Raw genomic sequence first — 15,956 nt, 5'->3', positions numbered from 1 at the left:
AAAAAATCCTGACTCGGTTTGCGAGTGTTGCCTCACGAAACGAGCAGGATTCAAGCCAAAGTGGTGTTCAGTACCGCTTTTAGCCTGAGGTGGGGGGCGCCAGAGACAAGCGGAGCCAATCGGAAATGCTCGGAAAACTGCGGAAATACTCTGTTCCTGAGCCTTTCCGAGTTCAGCTAAGATGTCCTTGGGCCTTTCGGAGCGTTTCCAAAGGTCTCCAGCACCACCACCCCCACCTCTGACCACATGCGGTATTGCATGCCATTGAAGTCAATGCGGAACTAATTATTTTCGTTTCCATTGACTTTTATGGGGAAACTCGCTTTGATATGTGAAAGCTTTGGATTACGAGCATTCACCCAGAATGGATTATGCTCGTAATCCAAAGTTCCACTGTAATATACATATATCAGCAAAACATTTCAAACTCAACTTAAAGTGGAAGTTAACCCTCCTATCGTTTTAAGCCAAGGAAGCTGCCATCGTGACCTCTGTTTAATCTACAACTGGCATGATGCTGTACATCAGCTATGACACCAGCCATTGGATGGTTTGTCTTGGTTACATTCCCGGCACGTGGCGGAAATGTAAGTAATTTGAAATGGTTAATTGGATGGCTTTACTTCCGCTTTAAAGCAGATCTCAACCCAAAAAGGGAAGCTCTGCTTGTTTGTTTCCTCCTCCCTCCACTGCCACATTTGGCACCTTCCGAGGGGAAGCAGGTACCTGTTTTTAACAGGTACTCGTCCCCACTTCTGGGAGACCTTGCCACGGCGAGGTCCCCATGAAGTTCGGCCCTCCATCTTCCTTCTACCGCCACCGTGCCACTCAAAATGTGCAGCACGCTTTGCGCATAAGCAGTAGGGAAACGGCTATGAAGTCGTAAGGCTTTTCAGCCGGTTTCCCTTACAAGAAATAGATAGGTTGGCGCAGCCTATTGCATTAGGGTGTGCACCCCAAAGCTCAAACACATATGGATTGTAAATATTTACCGGCCTCATCCCCGCTCTCCATCCTGAAACAATGGGATGAAGGGGGAGCAAGGGAGCACATGGGGGACGCGGGCAACAGAAGGAAGATGAACAGGGATGGGGGTGGCATATCTTAGTACCGATCCCCTATATTTTCCTCCTGTAGCTGCCTACTTTCAGCTGCTGCAGGAGGAAAACCTCAGATCGGTTCCACTAAATTTCACCCCTCCGCCACCTCTCCTGCCCAGGTTCTGAGGAAGGATTGATTGTGGTTTACCTGTCACCTGCCCACCATTGATAGGTTGCCAATCCCAGGATTAGGGTGTGCCTAGGCTCACCTGGCACACCCCTTGCGCACGCCTATGCAGAGAAGGTAAGTTAAATTTTTTTTTAAAAAAAAATTCGTTTTAATTTCATCTTTACAATCACTTTAAATAAGAAAGTGTTGAAGCCATTGGGTTAGCTCAGTGTTTCTCAACTCCAGTCCTCAAGGCGCCCCAACAGGTCATGTTTTCAGGCTTTCCATTATTTTGCACAGGTGATTTCATCAGTTTCACTGCCTTAGTAACTACCACAGCCGTTTCAACTGAGGGAAATCCTGAAAACATGACCTGTTGGTGCGCCTTGAGGACTGGAAATGAGAAACACTGGGTTAGCTTATAAGCCAAACAACTAGTAGAAATGGCAGCCCCAATATTTATCTTAGGAAAGGATACTTATTTTTAACGGTAATATACAAAATATTGTCCAAAGTATTGGGACGCCTGTCTTTACACACACATCCCAGTCTTAGTCCGTAGGGTTCAATATTGAGTTGGCCCACTTTTTGCAGCTATAACAGCTTCAGCTCTTCTTGGAAGGCTGTCCACACGGTTTAGGAGGGTGTCTATGGGAATGTTTGACCATTCTTCCAGAAGCGCATTTCTGAGGTCAGTATCTGATGTTGGACCTCGCAGTCTCCGCTCTAACTTATCCCAAAGGTGTTCTATCGGGTTCCTTCACCCCAAGCCAGTCAAGTTCCTCCACCCCAAACTCGCTCATCCATGTCTTAATTGACCTTGCTTTGTGCACTGGTGCGCAGTCATGTTGGAACAGGAAGGTGCCATCCCCAAACTGTTCCCACAAAGTTGGGAGCATGAAATTGTCCAAAATGTCTTGGTATGCTGACGCCATAAGAGTTCCCTTCACTGGAACTAAGGGGCCAAGCCCAACCCGGAAAAAAACAACCCCACACCATAATCCCCCCTCCACCAAATGATTTGGACCAGTGCACAAATCAAGGTCCATAAAGACATGGAGGAGCGAGTTTGAGGGGGAGGGAGGAACTTGACTGGCCTGCACAGAGAACCTGACCTCAACCCAACAGAACACCTTTGGGATGAATTAGAGTGGAGGCTGCGAGCCAGGCCTTCTCATCCACATTTGTACTGGTGTGTCCCTATATGTGAAGCTGAAGGAGGCAACACTGCTGGGCTCTGAGGAAGAAGGTATCCCTTCGAAACACGTCAGCCGGCAGTGGCCTTTTGAAATCTCCTCTGGTACCATCTGGAGTCTGTGGTCTTCAGGCCAAACACTGTCATCCAGAGATTACTCTTATCGTGAGTTTTTTTTACCATCTGTTTGTGAGTAGTTCTTTATACTTTACTTTTAATAAAATATACCTAAGATAGGGGGAGCAAGGGAGCACATGGGGGACCCAAGCAACAGAAGGAAGATGAATAGGGATAGGGGTGGCATATATTAGTACCGATCACCTATATTTTCCTCCTGTAGCAGCCTACTTTCAGCTGCTGCAGGAGGAAAATACAGATCGGTTCCACTAAATTTCACCCCTCCGCCACCTCTCCTGCCCAGGTTCTGAGGAAGGATTGTGGTTTACCTGTCACCTGCCCGCCATTGATAGGTTGCCAATCCCAAGGTTGGTGCGCCCTCTTTTTCTTTTCTCATCCACATCAGTGTCTAACCTCACAAATGCGCTTCTGGAAGAATGGGCAAACATTCCCATAGACACACTCCTAAACCTTGTGGACAGCCTTCCCAGAAGAGTTAAAGCTGTTATAGCTGCAAAGGGTGGGGCCAACTCAATACTAAACCCTACGGACTAAGGCTGAGATGCGAATAAAGGGCCAGATTCACAAATGAGATACGATGGCGTATCTACTGATACGCCGTCGTACCTCTGTTTCTAACTATGCGACTGATTCATAGAATCAGTTACGCATAGATAGCCCTAAGATCCGACAGGTGTAATTGAATTACACTGTCGGATCTTAAGGATGCAATTCTAGGCCGGCCGCTAGGTGGCGAGGCCATTGCGGCCGGCGTAGAATATGCAAATGAAGACTTACGGCGATCCCCGAACGTCCCGAACGGCCCGTCGATCTAAATCTACGTAGTTTCCGTCGAGTTACGTCGCGTAAAACTAGGGCTGAGTCCTATTTGACTAAGCCATGGTAAGTATGGCCGTCGTTCCCGCGTCGAAATTTAAACCTCAACGTCGTTTGCGTAAGACGTCCGTGAATGGCGCTGGACGCCATTTACGTTAACGTCTAAGCAAATAACGTCGGTGCGACGTCAGTTAGCGCAATGCACGTCGGGTAATTTACCCCACGGAGCATGCGCAGTACGTCCGGCGCGGGAGCGCGCCAAATCTAAATGGGACTCGCCCCATTATTGGGTACGCCTTGCGCCGGACGGATTTAAGTTACACCGCTGCAAATTTCCAGGTAAGTGCTTTGTGGATCGGGCACTAACTTGGGAAATTTGCGGCGGTGTAACTTAAATGGGAAAAGTTAAGTTGCGCCGCCTGGCTGTGGATCTGGCCCAAAGTTCATGCATGTGTAAAGGCAGGCGTCCCAATACTTTTGACAATAAAGTGTATCTATTGGAACTGTAATTTTGCTTTAATGCAGCATAATAGCTTTATAGCAGAGTGCTTCCAAAGCTAGGCTTCATAAGGACACAATAGCCGTTCTCTCTTGTAAACTGGAATTTATAGACTACTTGTGTCTGCAGCATTCTCATAGACTGTAATAGATCATGTAAAGATCATCATTGGGCCCATGTACAAGGAAGGGTATTTTTTTACATTTATCAGCCAATTCTCTGGAGGAGGAGGGGATTGCATTGCTGAAAAGTACAAACTACAGGATGACAGTAGGAAGGAAGTCATTAAGTCGGACAGACATACTATAATTTAGGTCTTCTCAGATGAAATACTAGAGGTAAAGAGTCTGTGTGCCATTAGTGATCTCAATCAAAGAAAGAAAAGTATTTTCTGAAGTTCTCCCCCGACTGCGGAAAGGTTGGAAGTTAGTAGATCGGTGACAGGTCATTATTTTATTTCCTTTTTACATGAGTTATGTTGATTCCTGTGGTTCTTGGGTGACCAATGGAGAAAGCCTTGAGTACAGGTATTGATAAGTGTATATATTCAGTTTATTCATTTGTAACTTTTTCCAAAACCATCTCGGCCAATGACTTTTAAAATGGACTCATCACTTGTGTTAGCCATGGCCATTAACAGAACACTTTTTAGCATGTCAATGAAGGCAAATGGTATGCTATAAAAACTGACTTGGCGTTCGTTCACTCTCTACTGGGTATTGCTGCGCTGTCTGGTAGCTAAGAGAGCCCTTAGTCTATTTGTTAACCTAGGTCCACTGCTTTCTCTTTGTTGTCTTCCATTTCTGCCACCCTGTCTGGCGGCGCTTGCAGCGGCCAGTCCATTCCCAGCACGGAACACACTCTGCTGCCCAACATCTCTGTCCAAGCAGTTAAAAGTAAGAGCTACTCCTACATTGCTCTTCATGACCCTTGAAGTCCCATCAGAAGTGCCATCAAAGCATCTGCCAAGGGCAATCTCTTTAGCAGTTCTTGGATCCTGATCAGTGACCGTGTAGATACCATAATTGTGCCCAAGAGGGTCAAGAGGAGCTAACATTGTATACTCATTGGTGTCGTTGTTGACAGCCATGGGTACGTGGTTGATAAGATATTCATGCAGCATGGTGTTAATGGCTTCTCTTTGACAACTTCCTTGTGGAACAATCTTCACCAGTGTACGGTCAACTCGATCTTGATCGTACAACATGCCACTACATTTGAATTCAATGCATGCTGAAGACAGATTGGATTCCTCCATATCTCTGGTACTACGCACATCTCTAATGCCATACAGCTGACCAACTGTCTGGGGGTGTGTGCCACCCGTGTTTCTAGACCTCACAATAATCTCCTGAGGACCAATAATCTTAACTTTCATGTAGCAAGCTCTATACTCCATTGGCTTTGGCCACCAAGCTAAATAGTCTGCAGTCCAGCTCATTGGGTCATCTTCGTTAAAAGATACAGAATTGAAGTCATACCGGTCACCTTCCACTCTGTAGAATCGAAAATGTGCAGCATTGTAGGGTGCCTCTTCACACTCTAGAAGTTTGTCGTAAGCATAAACAGGACCGTTACTCTCTTCGGCAGCATTGGGACTTGGTTTAGCTACATTGATGCTAAAAGCTGTCTTCTTGACCTTGGGATCGTCATGATCGGTTCTTCTGTAATTCAGTTTATTCAGATAGGGCTGTGGAACACCAATAATATTTGGGTTGAATTTGGGAGAAGACTCTACTGGCTCCAGTTCTTCTCCTCCCAGTGTGGCTGTTACAAATGCCGAGTAGGCATCTGGGCTTTGGTCATCACAAAACGCAGGCAAACAGGCTCCATTCGAGCCAGTTATGGCACTGTCAAAACGACCCCAAGCACGGGGATTGGAAGAGAATCCTGGTGTAGGTTCCATATTTATTAAGTTCACCACTACACCTTCTATTTGTTCACTTGGTAGAAACCTTTCGCTTCGGTAGGCACGGATTTTAACATAACATCTTCGACTTTCAGGAACATCAAGGTTAAAAAGTCTTCTCTCTCTTATTTCCATGTTGCCAACAAGGAAAGTTCTCTCCTCTCTTTTACCACGTCGAACTGCACCTTGCACAAAGTCTCCTTCTTCCTCCCAGAGCCCAGTTTCTGGGTTTAGGGACCATAACTTCATTTTCTCAAGGTGTTCCGACATTTTGACTTGTGTGGAGTCAAGGAAGACTTTAACTGCTCCTGCATTCAAAGATTCTATACCTTTCTCATCAGTAAAGTCAACAGAGAACATTCCATAAGATCTTAGTGGCATGGTATCTCCTTCCGCATTGACAAAGTTTAAGTCACTCTGTGCAGCAGGAGCAGTTGATACATTTCGTGGATCCAAAAATGTGACGCTGGCTTTGACCTTTCCATTGTAGGGCTCTCCATTCTGTCGATAGAAAGAGTTTGGTGGAATTTCCAGTTCGGCTATCGGGTCACTGTTTTCTACTTCTCCGAGTGCTATCTGATTTGTATTCATTGAGTCTAATATCACCGGTTCTTTTCGCCTTAGAAGATGAATCTCATGAAAGACGGTGCCCCCCTTTTTATTGAATGGAAGAACTTTTGTGGTGTTAACAAATTTCTGTAGCCGGTCAACAAATGTCAGAACCAACCTTTCTGTGTCTGCAGGAACTTGGATGGAGAATGTGCCTTTATATCCTGTCATGCTGACTCTGGCATTTCCCATGTATATGTGCCCAAATCTCATGGGCTCCCCTGTATCAGAAGCAATTGCTCTTCCACGGACAATTATTTTGGTCTCTGCGCACTTGAGACAACCACACTCAACAGCCACTTTCACTGGAAGAACATAGCCTTGACATGAGATCTCTTTCTCTTGTGTCTTAGTGGTTCCACAACAGTAAGGTACTGCATCTTTACACCGCAGTCCATTCTCCAGATCTCCAGGACAGGAAGTGGAGGGGCACTTTCCCACATTGTAGTAAAAAGAATTGGTGCCGTTTTGAAAACAGTCATGAGGAAGCCTAATGAGATGTTTCTCTGGTTTGGAATTGCAGGCATGTTCTTCATTAGCTGAAAAAAATAAACATTGAAAATAATTATTGAAAAAAATTATAAACACAGAGGGCCAGATTCACGTAGCTCAGCGGATCTATAGATCCGCTCGTTCTACGTGAATTAAGATCCGCTCCCGCAAGTTTAGGAGGCAAGTGGCTAATTCACAAACCACTTACCTCCAAACTTGCGACGGCGGATCCTAAATCCCCCAGCGGAATTCAAATTCCGCGGCTAGGGGAGTGTCATATTTAAATCAGGCGCGCTCCCGCGCCGATTTAAATACGCATGCGTCGTCCGGGGAATTTCCCGGCGTGCATTGCTCCCACTGACGTCAATAGGACGTCAGTGGTTTCGATGCGTACGCAAACTACGTAGTTCCGTATTCGAGAACGACTTACGGAAACTACGTAAAAAAATACAAATCGACGCGGGAACGACGGCCATACTTAACAATACTTACCCCTGCTTTTAGCATGGGTAAGTATACGACGGGTACCGCGCTACGGAAACGACGTAAGAACACAGCGTCGGGTCCGCGTACGTTCGTGAATTTCGCGTATCTCGCTGATTTACATATTATTCAGTGTAAATCAGCGGGAACGCCCCCGGCGCCATTTTTAATTCAAAAAAAAGATCCGACAGTGTAACACAGTGTGACACTGTCGGATCTCAGCCCTATCTATGCGTATCTGATTCTATGAATCAGGTGCATAGATAGGACTAGAAAAAATCCGAGATACGATGGTGTATCTGAGATACACCGTCGTATCTGCTTCGTGAATCTGGGCCTATAATTATATATATAATACTATATAAAACTATTAATACAACACTAAACAATAGTTGTTGTATTAATACACTATCATCTAGATTACAGGTGTCAAACACAAGGCCCGCGGGCCGAATCTGGCCCTCCAGGCCATTTCATGTGGCCTTCACACCCCTGCAAAGAAAGATAACGTATATGGACAGCCGCACACTCCAATAAGTCTAAAAAAGACGTGGCCTTTATTGGATAAAAAGAAATGCACTACAAAAAAACAGCATACAGTGGGAAATAAACAGTTGACGCGTTTCACATTAAATTTCAATGCTTATTCATAGCTATGAGGGCCCTCACACCCCCCTTATCTACGCTCCCACCTGGTCTCAGCAGTCAGCAGCATAGAGGACAGGACTCCTCCACCAGATCCTACACTTCTCTGTGAAGCCCTCCTGGCAGTAGCACAAGGCAAGGAGGTGCACATATGTAAGGGATAGTAGGGGGATGCTTGACTTCTGATGGTGGGGGGGGGGGGGCCTGACATATGATGTAAGGTGGGTGGGGTGCTAATACAACCAGCCCTTTGAGGGAAACCATAATGCTGATGTGGCCCGCAAGGAAATGGAGTTTGACACCCCTGATCTAGATCAACGGTCTCCAAACTGCGGCTGGATGTGGCCCTTTGCTTGCCTTTGACCAGCCCTTGAGGCACTTTTCCATTCCATCCGCTAACACCAATGATGGGGCACCATTCCTACCACTGACACCAATGATGGGACACTTATCCTTCGACAGACACCAAGGACTGGGCATTATTCCTCCCACTAACACCAATGATGGGGCACCATTACTACCACTGACACCAATGATGGGGCACCATTACTACCACTGACACCAATGATGGGACACTTATCCTTCAACAGACACCAACGACTGGGCATTATTCCTCCCACTAACACCAATGATGGGGCACCATTCCTCCCACAGATGCCAATGATAGGGCACTATTCCTCCCCTAACTACTGTAGAGCTGTATTACATTAAAGTATAATTGAAGGCAAAACTTTTGTTTTAGTTCTGGATAGAGGGGAGAAGGATTAGAACCACTGTCAGGTTTTTATTGCTGTCTGTGCCCCTGTTAGCAAGATGTACCCTCTCTATTGTCCTGGTGACTTTTATCATTGAAAGTGAAAGAATATCCCAAATTTTCGGAGCCAGCAGATGGAGCTCTAGGCTCTTTTTCACATGTTTACCTGTCTATCCTAAGCCTGATGTTTTCAGAGCAGAAATTCATCCCTTTCCCTTTTTCCGAATCCTCACCTTCCAGACTGCCCTTTATGATGCCTAAATTTAAAAATGACAGAGCTTCTGCTATGCTCTTGCTTTTGAAAACCCACAATGCTCTGTAAATCATAAATCATGTGTCACAATGCATTCCGACTTTATACTTGGATACTTGGATACTTTATACTTGGATACTATAAATAAATACTAAATAACACATATAAAATAGTTTCAAAGGCATTACATAAAAATAGCCCAAACCATTACACACGCTATTTAACCACTTCCCGACTGCCGCATGTAGATATACGTCGGCAGAATGGCACGTACAGGCACATTGGCGTACCTGTACGTCCCTGCCTAGACGTGGGTCGGGACCCCCCCCCCCCGCTACATGCAGAGGTCGGATTCCCGCGGGGAGCGATCCGGGACGACGGCGCGGCTATTCGTTTATAGCCGCTCCGTCGCGATCGCTCCCCGGAGCTGAAGAACGGGGAGAGCCGTATGTAAACACGGCTTCCCCGTGCTTCACTGTGGCGGCTGCATCGATCGAGTGATCCTTTTTATAGGGAGACTCGATCGATGACGTCAATCCTACAGCCACACCCCCCTACAGTTGCAAACACACACTAGGTGAACACTAAATCCTACAGCGCCCCCTGTGGTTAACTCCCAAACTGCAACTGTCATTTTCACAATAAACAATGCAATTTAAATGCATTTTTTGTTGTGAAAATGACAATGGTCCCAAAAATGTGTCAAAATTGTCCGAAGTGTCCGCCATAATGTCGCAGTCACGAAAAAAATCGCTGATCGCCGCCATTAGTAGTAAAAAAAAAATAATGAATAAAAATGCAATAAAACTATCCCCTATTTTGTAAACGCTATAAATTTTGCGCAAACCAATCGATAAACGCTTATTGCGATTTTTTTTACCAAAAATATGTAGAATAATACGTATCGGCCTAAACTGGAGGAAAACATTTTTTTATATATGTTTTTGGGGGATATTTATTATAGCAAATAGTAAAAAATATTGAATTTTTTTCAAAATTGTCGCTCTATTTTTGTTTATAGCGCAAAAAATAAAAACCGCAGAGGTGATCAAATACCACCAAAAGAAAGCTCTATTTGTGGGGAAAAAAGGACGCCAATTTTGTTTGGGAGCCACGTCGCACGAGCGCGCAATTGTCTGTTAAAGCGACGCAGTGCCGAATTGTAAAAACCCCTTGGGTCATGTAGCAGCATATTGGTCCAGTCCTTAAGTGGTTAAGGAGAACTCTCACCAAAGTTTTTTTTTTTCGTCCCCCAAACAACCAAGTACATATGGGACCAAGTACAACACGCTCTTGGTCCCCATAGGAGTTAAATACGTTTAAACATGTTGGTGAGACATCTTCTTTATCACATGAAGTAAGCTCCACCCTTTGTTTCATCTCACCAATGAGCTTGAGCTTGGCAGGACTGGATTTCACGAATCCAGCATCATTCTTGGCCTTGCAGTAGTACTCCCCAGCCTGGCTCGTTTTCAGCTTCCTCAGAACAAGTTGGTTATTGGATTTATAAATGCTTTGATCCAGCAAAGTGCCATTATGGTACCTGTAAAATAAGAATGATAAGAGTTCTGATATTAATATAAAATGTCTTTAGTAACATACATTCCCAGCTGCAACTCTTCTACGCTTCCGCGGGTGTGCTGATTAGGAACCTGCTAACAGAATAACATTAACCATTAGACTACCGCCTGCCGTCAAATGACGGCGGCACGATAAGCCTCTCCTTCTGGGAGGACGTCATATGACGTCTTTGCCTTCCCGAGCCACTAGGGGGCTATGCCCGGGCCACTAGGGGGCTGTGCCCGACGGCCGCGATGGCCGCCGGGCACCCGCGATTGCCCAGTAACTGAGCAGGACCGTGGATCTCGGTGTGTAAACACAGAGATCCACGTCCTGTCAGGGAGAGGAGACCGATGGTGTGTCCCTTGTACATAGGGACAGGGCGCCGCCATTAGGAATTTTGGGGCCCCTTACACAGCTTCAGGCATGGGCCCCCTGGAGCAGAGAACCAGGGGGGTGCTGCCGCTGCAAATTGAGAAGTGGGGGGAGTGTCACAAGTTGAGAAGTGGGGGGGCGCCGCAAATTGAGAATAGGAGGGCCGTCGCAAATTGAGAAGCTGGGGGGGGGGGGGGGGGGTGCTGCTGCTGCAAATTGAGGGGTCGGGGGGCTTTGGGTGCTGACGAAAAAAAAGGGGGATGCCATCCGGGGCCCTGAGGACCACCGGCCCCTTAGAGGTTGGGGCGGGGGGGCTTTGGGTGCTGTGACGAAAAAAATAAAAAATACATAAATGAAAAAGAAAGAAAAAAAGGGGGATGCCATCAGGGGCCCTGGGGACCACCGGGCCCCTTACAGGTCTACTGCCTGTACCCCCCCCTGATGGCGGCCCTGCATAGGGACACAGATCGGTAACCTTCCCCAGTCAGTGCCCTCCCCCCACAGTTATAATCACTCCCTAGGGAACACATTTAACCCCTTCAGCGCCCCCTAGTGTTAACCCCTTCCCTGCCAGTCACATTTACACAGTAACAGTGCAGTTTTATAGCACTAATCGCTGTATAAATGTGAATGGCCCCAAAAGTGTCCAATAAAATCGCAGATCAACCCCATTACTAGTAAAAAAATTAAAAATAAAAATGCCATAAATCTATCACCTATTTTGTAGACGCTATAACTTTTGCGCAAACCAATCAATATACGCTACCAAAAATATGTAGAAGAATAAGAATTTTAAATTTTTTTGATATTTATTAAATCAAAAAGTAAAAAATATTTAGCCAGATTCAGAGAACGTTACGCCGGCGTATCAGTAGATACACCGTCGTAACTCTGAATCTGCGCCGTCGTAAATTTAAGTGTATTCTCAAATTGAGATACACTTAAATCTAGCTAAGATACGACCGCGGGCGCCGTTGTATCTTAGCTGTCTATTTAGGCCAGCCGCTGGGGGCGTGTACGTGGATTTACGCCTAGAATGCGTAAATCAGCGAGATACGCCTATTCATGAACGTACGCTTGCCCGTCGCAGTAAAGATACGCCGCTTACGTAAGGCGTTTTCAGGCCTAAAGTTATTCCACCAAAAAGATGGCGCAGCCAATGTTAAAGGGGTGGTTCACCCTAAAAACTACTTTTTTTTTATTACACTGGCCCCCCACATTACAATACGATTAAGGCTATTATTATTTTTTTGATGCTGTACATACCTTTGTACAGCATATTCACCCGTGGCTTCCGGCTTGCGAGTCCCGCGGGAGTGGGCGTTCCTAACATGTCTGATTGACATTTTGACCAAAAACGAGCTCCCCCCCGTCGCGTAAGCCGCGTCACGGTAGGCGAAAGGAGCCAAACGGCGAGTCGGCGCTATACTGCGCATGCGCATCGCCGTTAGGCTCCTTTCGCCAATCGTGACGCGGCTTACGCGACGGGGGGGGAGTTCGGTTTTGGTCAAAATGTCAATCACAGACATGTTGGGAACGCCCACTCCCGCGGGACTCGCAACCCCGAAGCCACGGGTGAATATGCTGTACAAAGGTATGTACAGCATCAAAAAAAAATAATAGCCTTAATCGTATTGTAATGTGGGGGGCCAGTGTAATAAAAACAAGTAGTTTTTAGGGTGAACCACCCCTTTAAGTATGGCCGTCGGAACCGCGTCAAATTTTAAAAATTTTACGTTGTTTGCGTAAGTTGTCCGTGAATGGGGCTGGGCGTAATTTACGTTCACGTCAAAACCAATAAGTCTTTGCGGCGTAATTTGGAGCATGCGCACTAGGATATGTCCACGGACGGCGCATGCGCCGTCCGTTCAAAACGTCAATCACGTCGGGTCACGATTCATTAGCATAAAACATGCCCAGCTCTTCACAATTTGAATTAGGCGCGCTTAGGCCGGCACATTTACGCTACGCCACTGTAACTTAGGACGCAAGTGCTTTGTGAATACAGCACTTGCCTCTCTAACTTACGGCGGCGTAGCGTATGTGAGATACGCAGCGCCTGCCTAACGCTAGGCTCATCTACGTGAATCCAGCTAATTGTGTTTTTTTTTTAAATTGTCGCTCTTCTTTTGTTTATAGCGCAAAAAAAAAAAAAAAAAACGCAGAGATGATCAAATACCACCAAAAGAAAGCTCTATTTGTGGGGGGGAAAAAACATAAAGATTTCATTTGGATACAGTGTTGCATGACTGCGCAATTGTCATTCAAAGTGCAACAGCCTTGAAAACTAAAAATTGGTCTGGGCAGGAAGGGGGTGAAAATGCCCTGTATGGAAGGGGTTAACATTACTCACCACAGGTACTGTTCTATGGCTGGTTCACCTACAGCATTACAGCAGAACGTCACACTTTGACCCACTCTTCTGACTTTGGTCTCTGGGTTCTCCATTATATAAGGCTTTTCTGAGAGAGGGAAAAAAATTAAAGAATGTAAAGTAGTTTTGAATTGTGGTAAATAAAATAATGAATCAATAATCAAAAATTATTTTGGGCCAGATTCTCAAAAGAATTACGCCGGTGTATTTACATATACACCGGCGTAATTCGAAAATCCCGCCGGCGTATCATTGTTTTGTATTCTCAAAACAAGGGGCCAGATTCACAAAAGAGATACGATGGAGTATCTCAGATACACCATCGTATCTCGGATTTTTACTGGTCCTATCTATGCGCCTGATTCATAGAATCAGTTACGCATAGATAGGGCTGAGATCCGACAGTGTCACACTGTGTTACACTGTCAGATCTTTTTTTTGATTTAAAAATGGCGCCGGGGGCGTTCCCGCTGATTTACACTGAATAATATGTAAATCAGCGAGATACGCGAAATTCACGAACGTACGCGGACCCGACGCTGTGTTCTTACGTCGTTTCCGTAGCGCGGTACCCGTCGTATACTTACCCCTGCTAAAAGCAGGGGTAAGTATTGTTAAGTATGGCCGTCGTTCCCGCGTCGATTTTGAAATTTCCTACGTCGTTTGCGTACGCCGATTCACGAACACGCGCGTCGCAAGTCCCGCTCACGTCGCAACCACTGACGTCCTATTGACGTCAGTGGGAGCAATGCACGTCGGGAAATTCCCCGGACGACGCATGCGTATTTAAATCGGCGCGGGAGCGCGCCTGATTTAAATATGACACTCCCCTAGCCGCGGAATTTGAATTCCGCTGGGGGAGTTAGGATCCGCCGTCGTAAGTTTGGAGGTAAGTGTGTTGTGAATTTGACACTTTCCTCACAAACTTGCGAGGGCGGATCTTAAAACACATAGGTTACACGGATCTAAAGATCCGCTAACCTTTGTGAATCTGGCCCAAGATATGCCAGAATTAGGCTAGAATCCGACAGGTGTAAGTCACTTACACTGTCGGATCCTAAATGCAATACTACGCTGGGCGCTAGGTGGCTTTTACGTCGATTTCAGCGTCGCATATGCAAATGAGCCGAATACGCCGATTCCCGAACGTTTTTGCGCCGCCTCGTCGTCGTTTACGTCGTTTCCGTAAGCGTAAACGTACCCCTGCTATATGAGGGGTAAGTTTACGAAGGTCCGTCGTATGCCATGTTAAGTATGGCGTCGGGACAGCGTCGTCTTTTTCCGTCGTTTCCGTCGTTTTACTAAGTCGTTCGCGAATAGGGCTTTACGTTAATGACGCTCACGTCGGCTTTAATGACGTTTTCCGTCATGAGCTGGAGCATGCGCACTGGGCTATTTTTACGGCCGGCGCATGCGCAGTGCGATCGGCGCGGGGCGCGCTTAATTTAAATACAAGCCGCCCCCTTTGAATTACGCGGCCTTACGCAGGGCCATTTACACTACGCCGCCGCAAACTACGGAGCAAGTGCTTTGAGAATACGGCACTTGCTCCAGTAAGTTCCGGCGGCGTGGTGTAAATGGCTTACGCTACGCCACCACAGATTCTACGAGAATCTTGCCCTTTGTGTTTTCATATGCAATCAGCAGGTTGAGCTATACATCACCCTTTTCTGAGAGAAGACCATAGTTTACAGAGCTCAGTAGCTCAAGATTAAATTTACACACATGAATGTGAATGAGATAGTGTTGGTGGAGCACCAGACCCACAAGGTAAATGTAATGAAGTGCGTGGTCTCCAGTTCTAAGAGGCAGCTCTCTAACATATGGGGTCTCCCTACGGGGTTGATTTATTAAAACTGAAGCTTTCAAAATATGGTGCAGCTGCGCCTGGTAACCAATCAGCTTCTAACTTTAGCTAAAACCTGGAAGCTGATTGATTTCTATGCAGAACTGCATCAGATTTTTCACTTTTCAGTTTTAATAAATCAACCCCGATGGGTTCCCAGAGAGGTCCAAAGAAGATGGAAAGGATGAGGTGAGAGCACCACAAGTTTACAGTAAGTCCAGTACAGTGGAACCTCGGATTACGAGCATAAGCCATTCCAAGAGAATGCTCGTAATCCAAAGCACTCGCATATCAAAGCAAGTTTCCTCATTGAAGTCAATGGAGACAAAAATAATTTATTCCTCATTGTCTTCAATGGCATTCAATACCGCATGCGGCAGTAGAGCCTCGTAAACAGCCAGAAAGGCCAGAGGACAGCTAGGCTGACCTCGGCAAACCTCAGAAAGGCTCGGGAACGTAGCATATCCTAGTCTTTCCGAGCATTTCTGAATGGCACTGATCGACTACGCTCGGCTCGGCTCCGGCGCCCCCCCACCCCACCTCAGGCCGAACGCGGTACTGCAAACCAATTAGGCCTGAATCCTGCTCATTTTGCGAGACAACACTCGCAAACCGAGTCAGGATTTTTCAAAATACAGTACTCGTATTGCGAAACGCTCGTTAACCACGTAACTCGCAATCCGAAGGTCCACTGTATACGTTTATTGTTCTTGACGTCCGCACTGCCTTTCATATTAAAGCGGAGGTTCACCCGCACATGACACTATTTCCCCCTAGATGGATGCTCGTTTTGTCTAGG

The 15,956-nt window shown here is 46.2% G+C and overlaps 1 protein-coding gene across 2 annotated transcripts in view; it reads right to left on the bottom strand.

Annotated features, from left to right (window-relative positions):
- Positions 1 to 3,945: 3,945 nt before the first annotated feature.
- The window catches only part of LOC120931125 (cartilage intermediate layer protein), a 106,174-nt gene continuing 94,163 nt past the window's right edge, over positions 3,946 to 15,956 (bottom strand). For both annotated transcript variants that reach the window (XM_040342289.1, XM_040342290.1), the window contains 3 exons: positions 13,291 to 13,399; positions 10,388 to 10,545; positions 3,946 to 6,914 (listed from right to left, as the gene is read on the bottom strand). In XM_040342289.1, the coding sequence (XP_040198223.1) occupies positions 4,567 to 6,914; positions 10,388 to 10,545; positions 13,291 to 13,399 (2,615 nt within the window). In that variant the 3' untranslated portion in view covers positions 3,946 to 4,566. The remainder of the gene's footprint in view (positions 6,915 to 10,387; positions 10,546 to 13,290; positions 13,400 to 15,956) is intronic.

Source organism: Rana temporaria, chromosome 3, assembly GCF_905171775.1.
Source record: "Rana temporaria chromosome 3, aRanTem1.1, whole genome shotgun sequence".
In the NCBI taxonomy this organism is placed as follows: Eukaryota; Metazoa; Chordata; class Amphibia; order Anura; family Ranidae; genus Rana; species Rana temporaria.
Note: the sequence above shows the minus strand (reverse complement) of the source record. Positions and strands in the feature narration are given on the sequence as shown.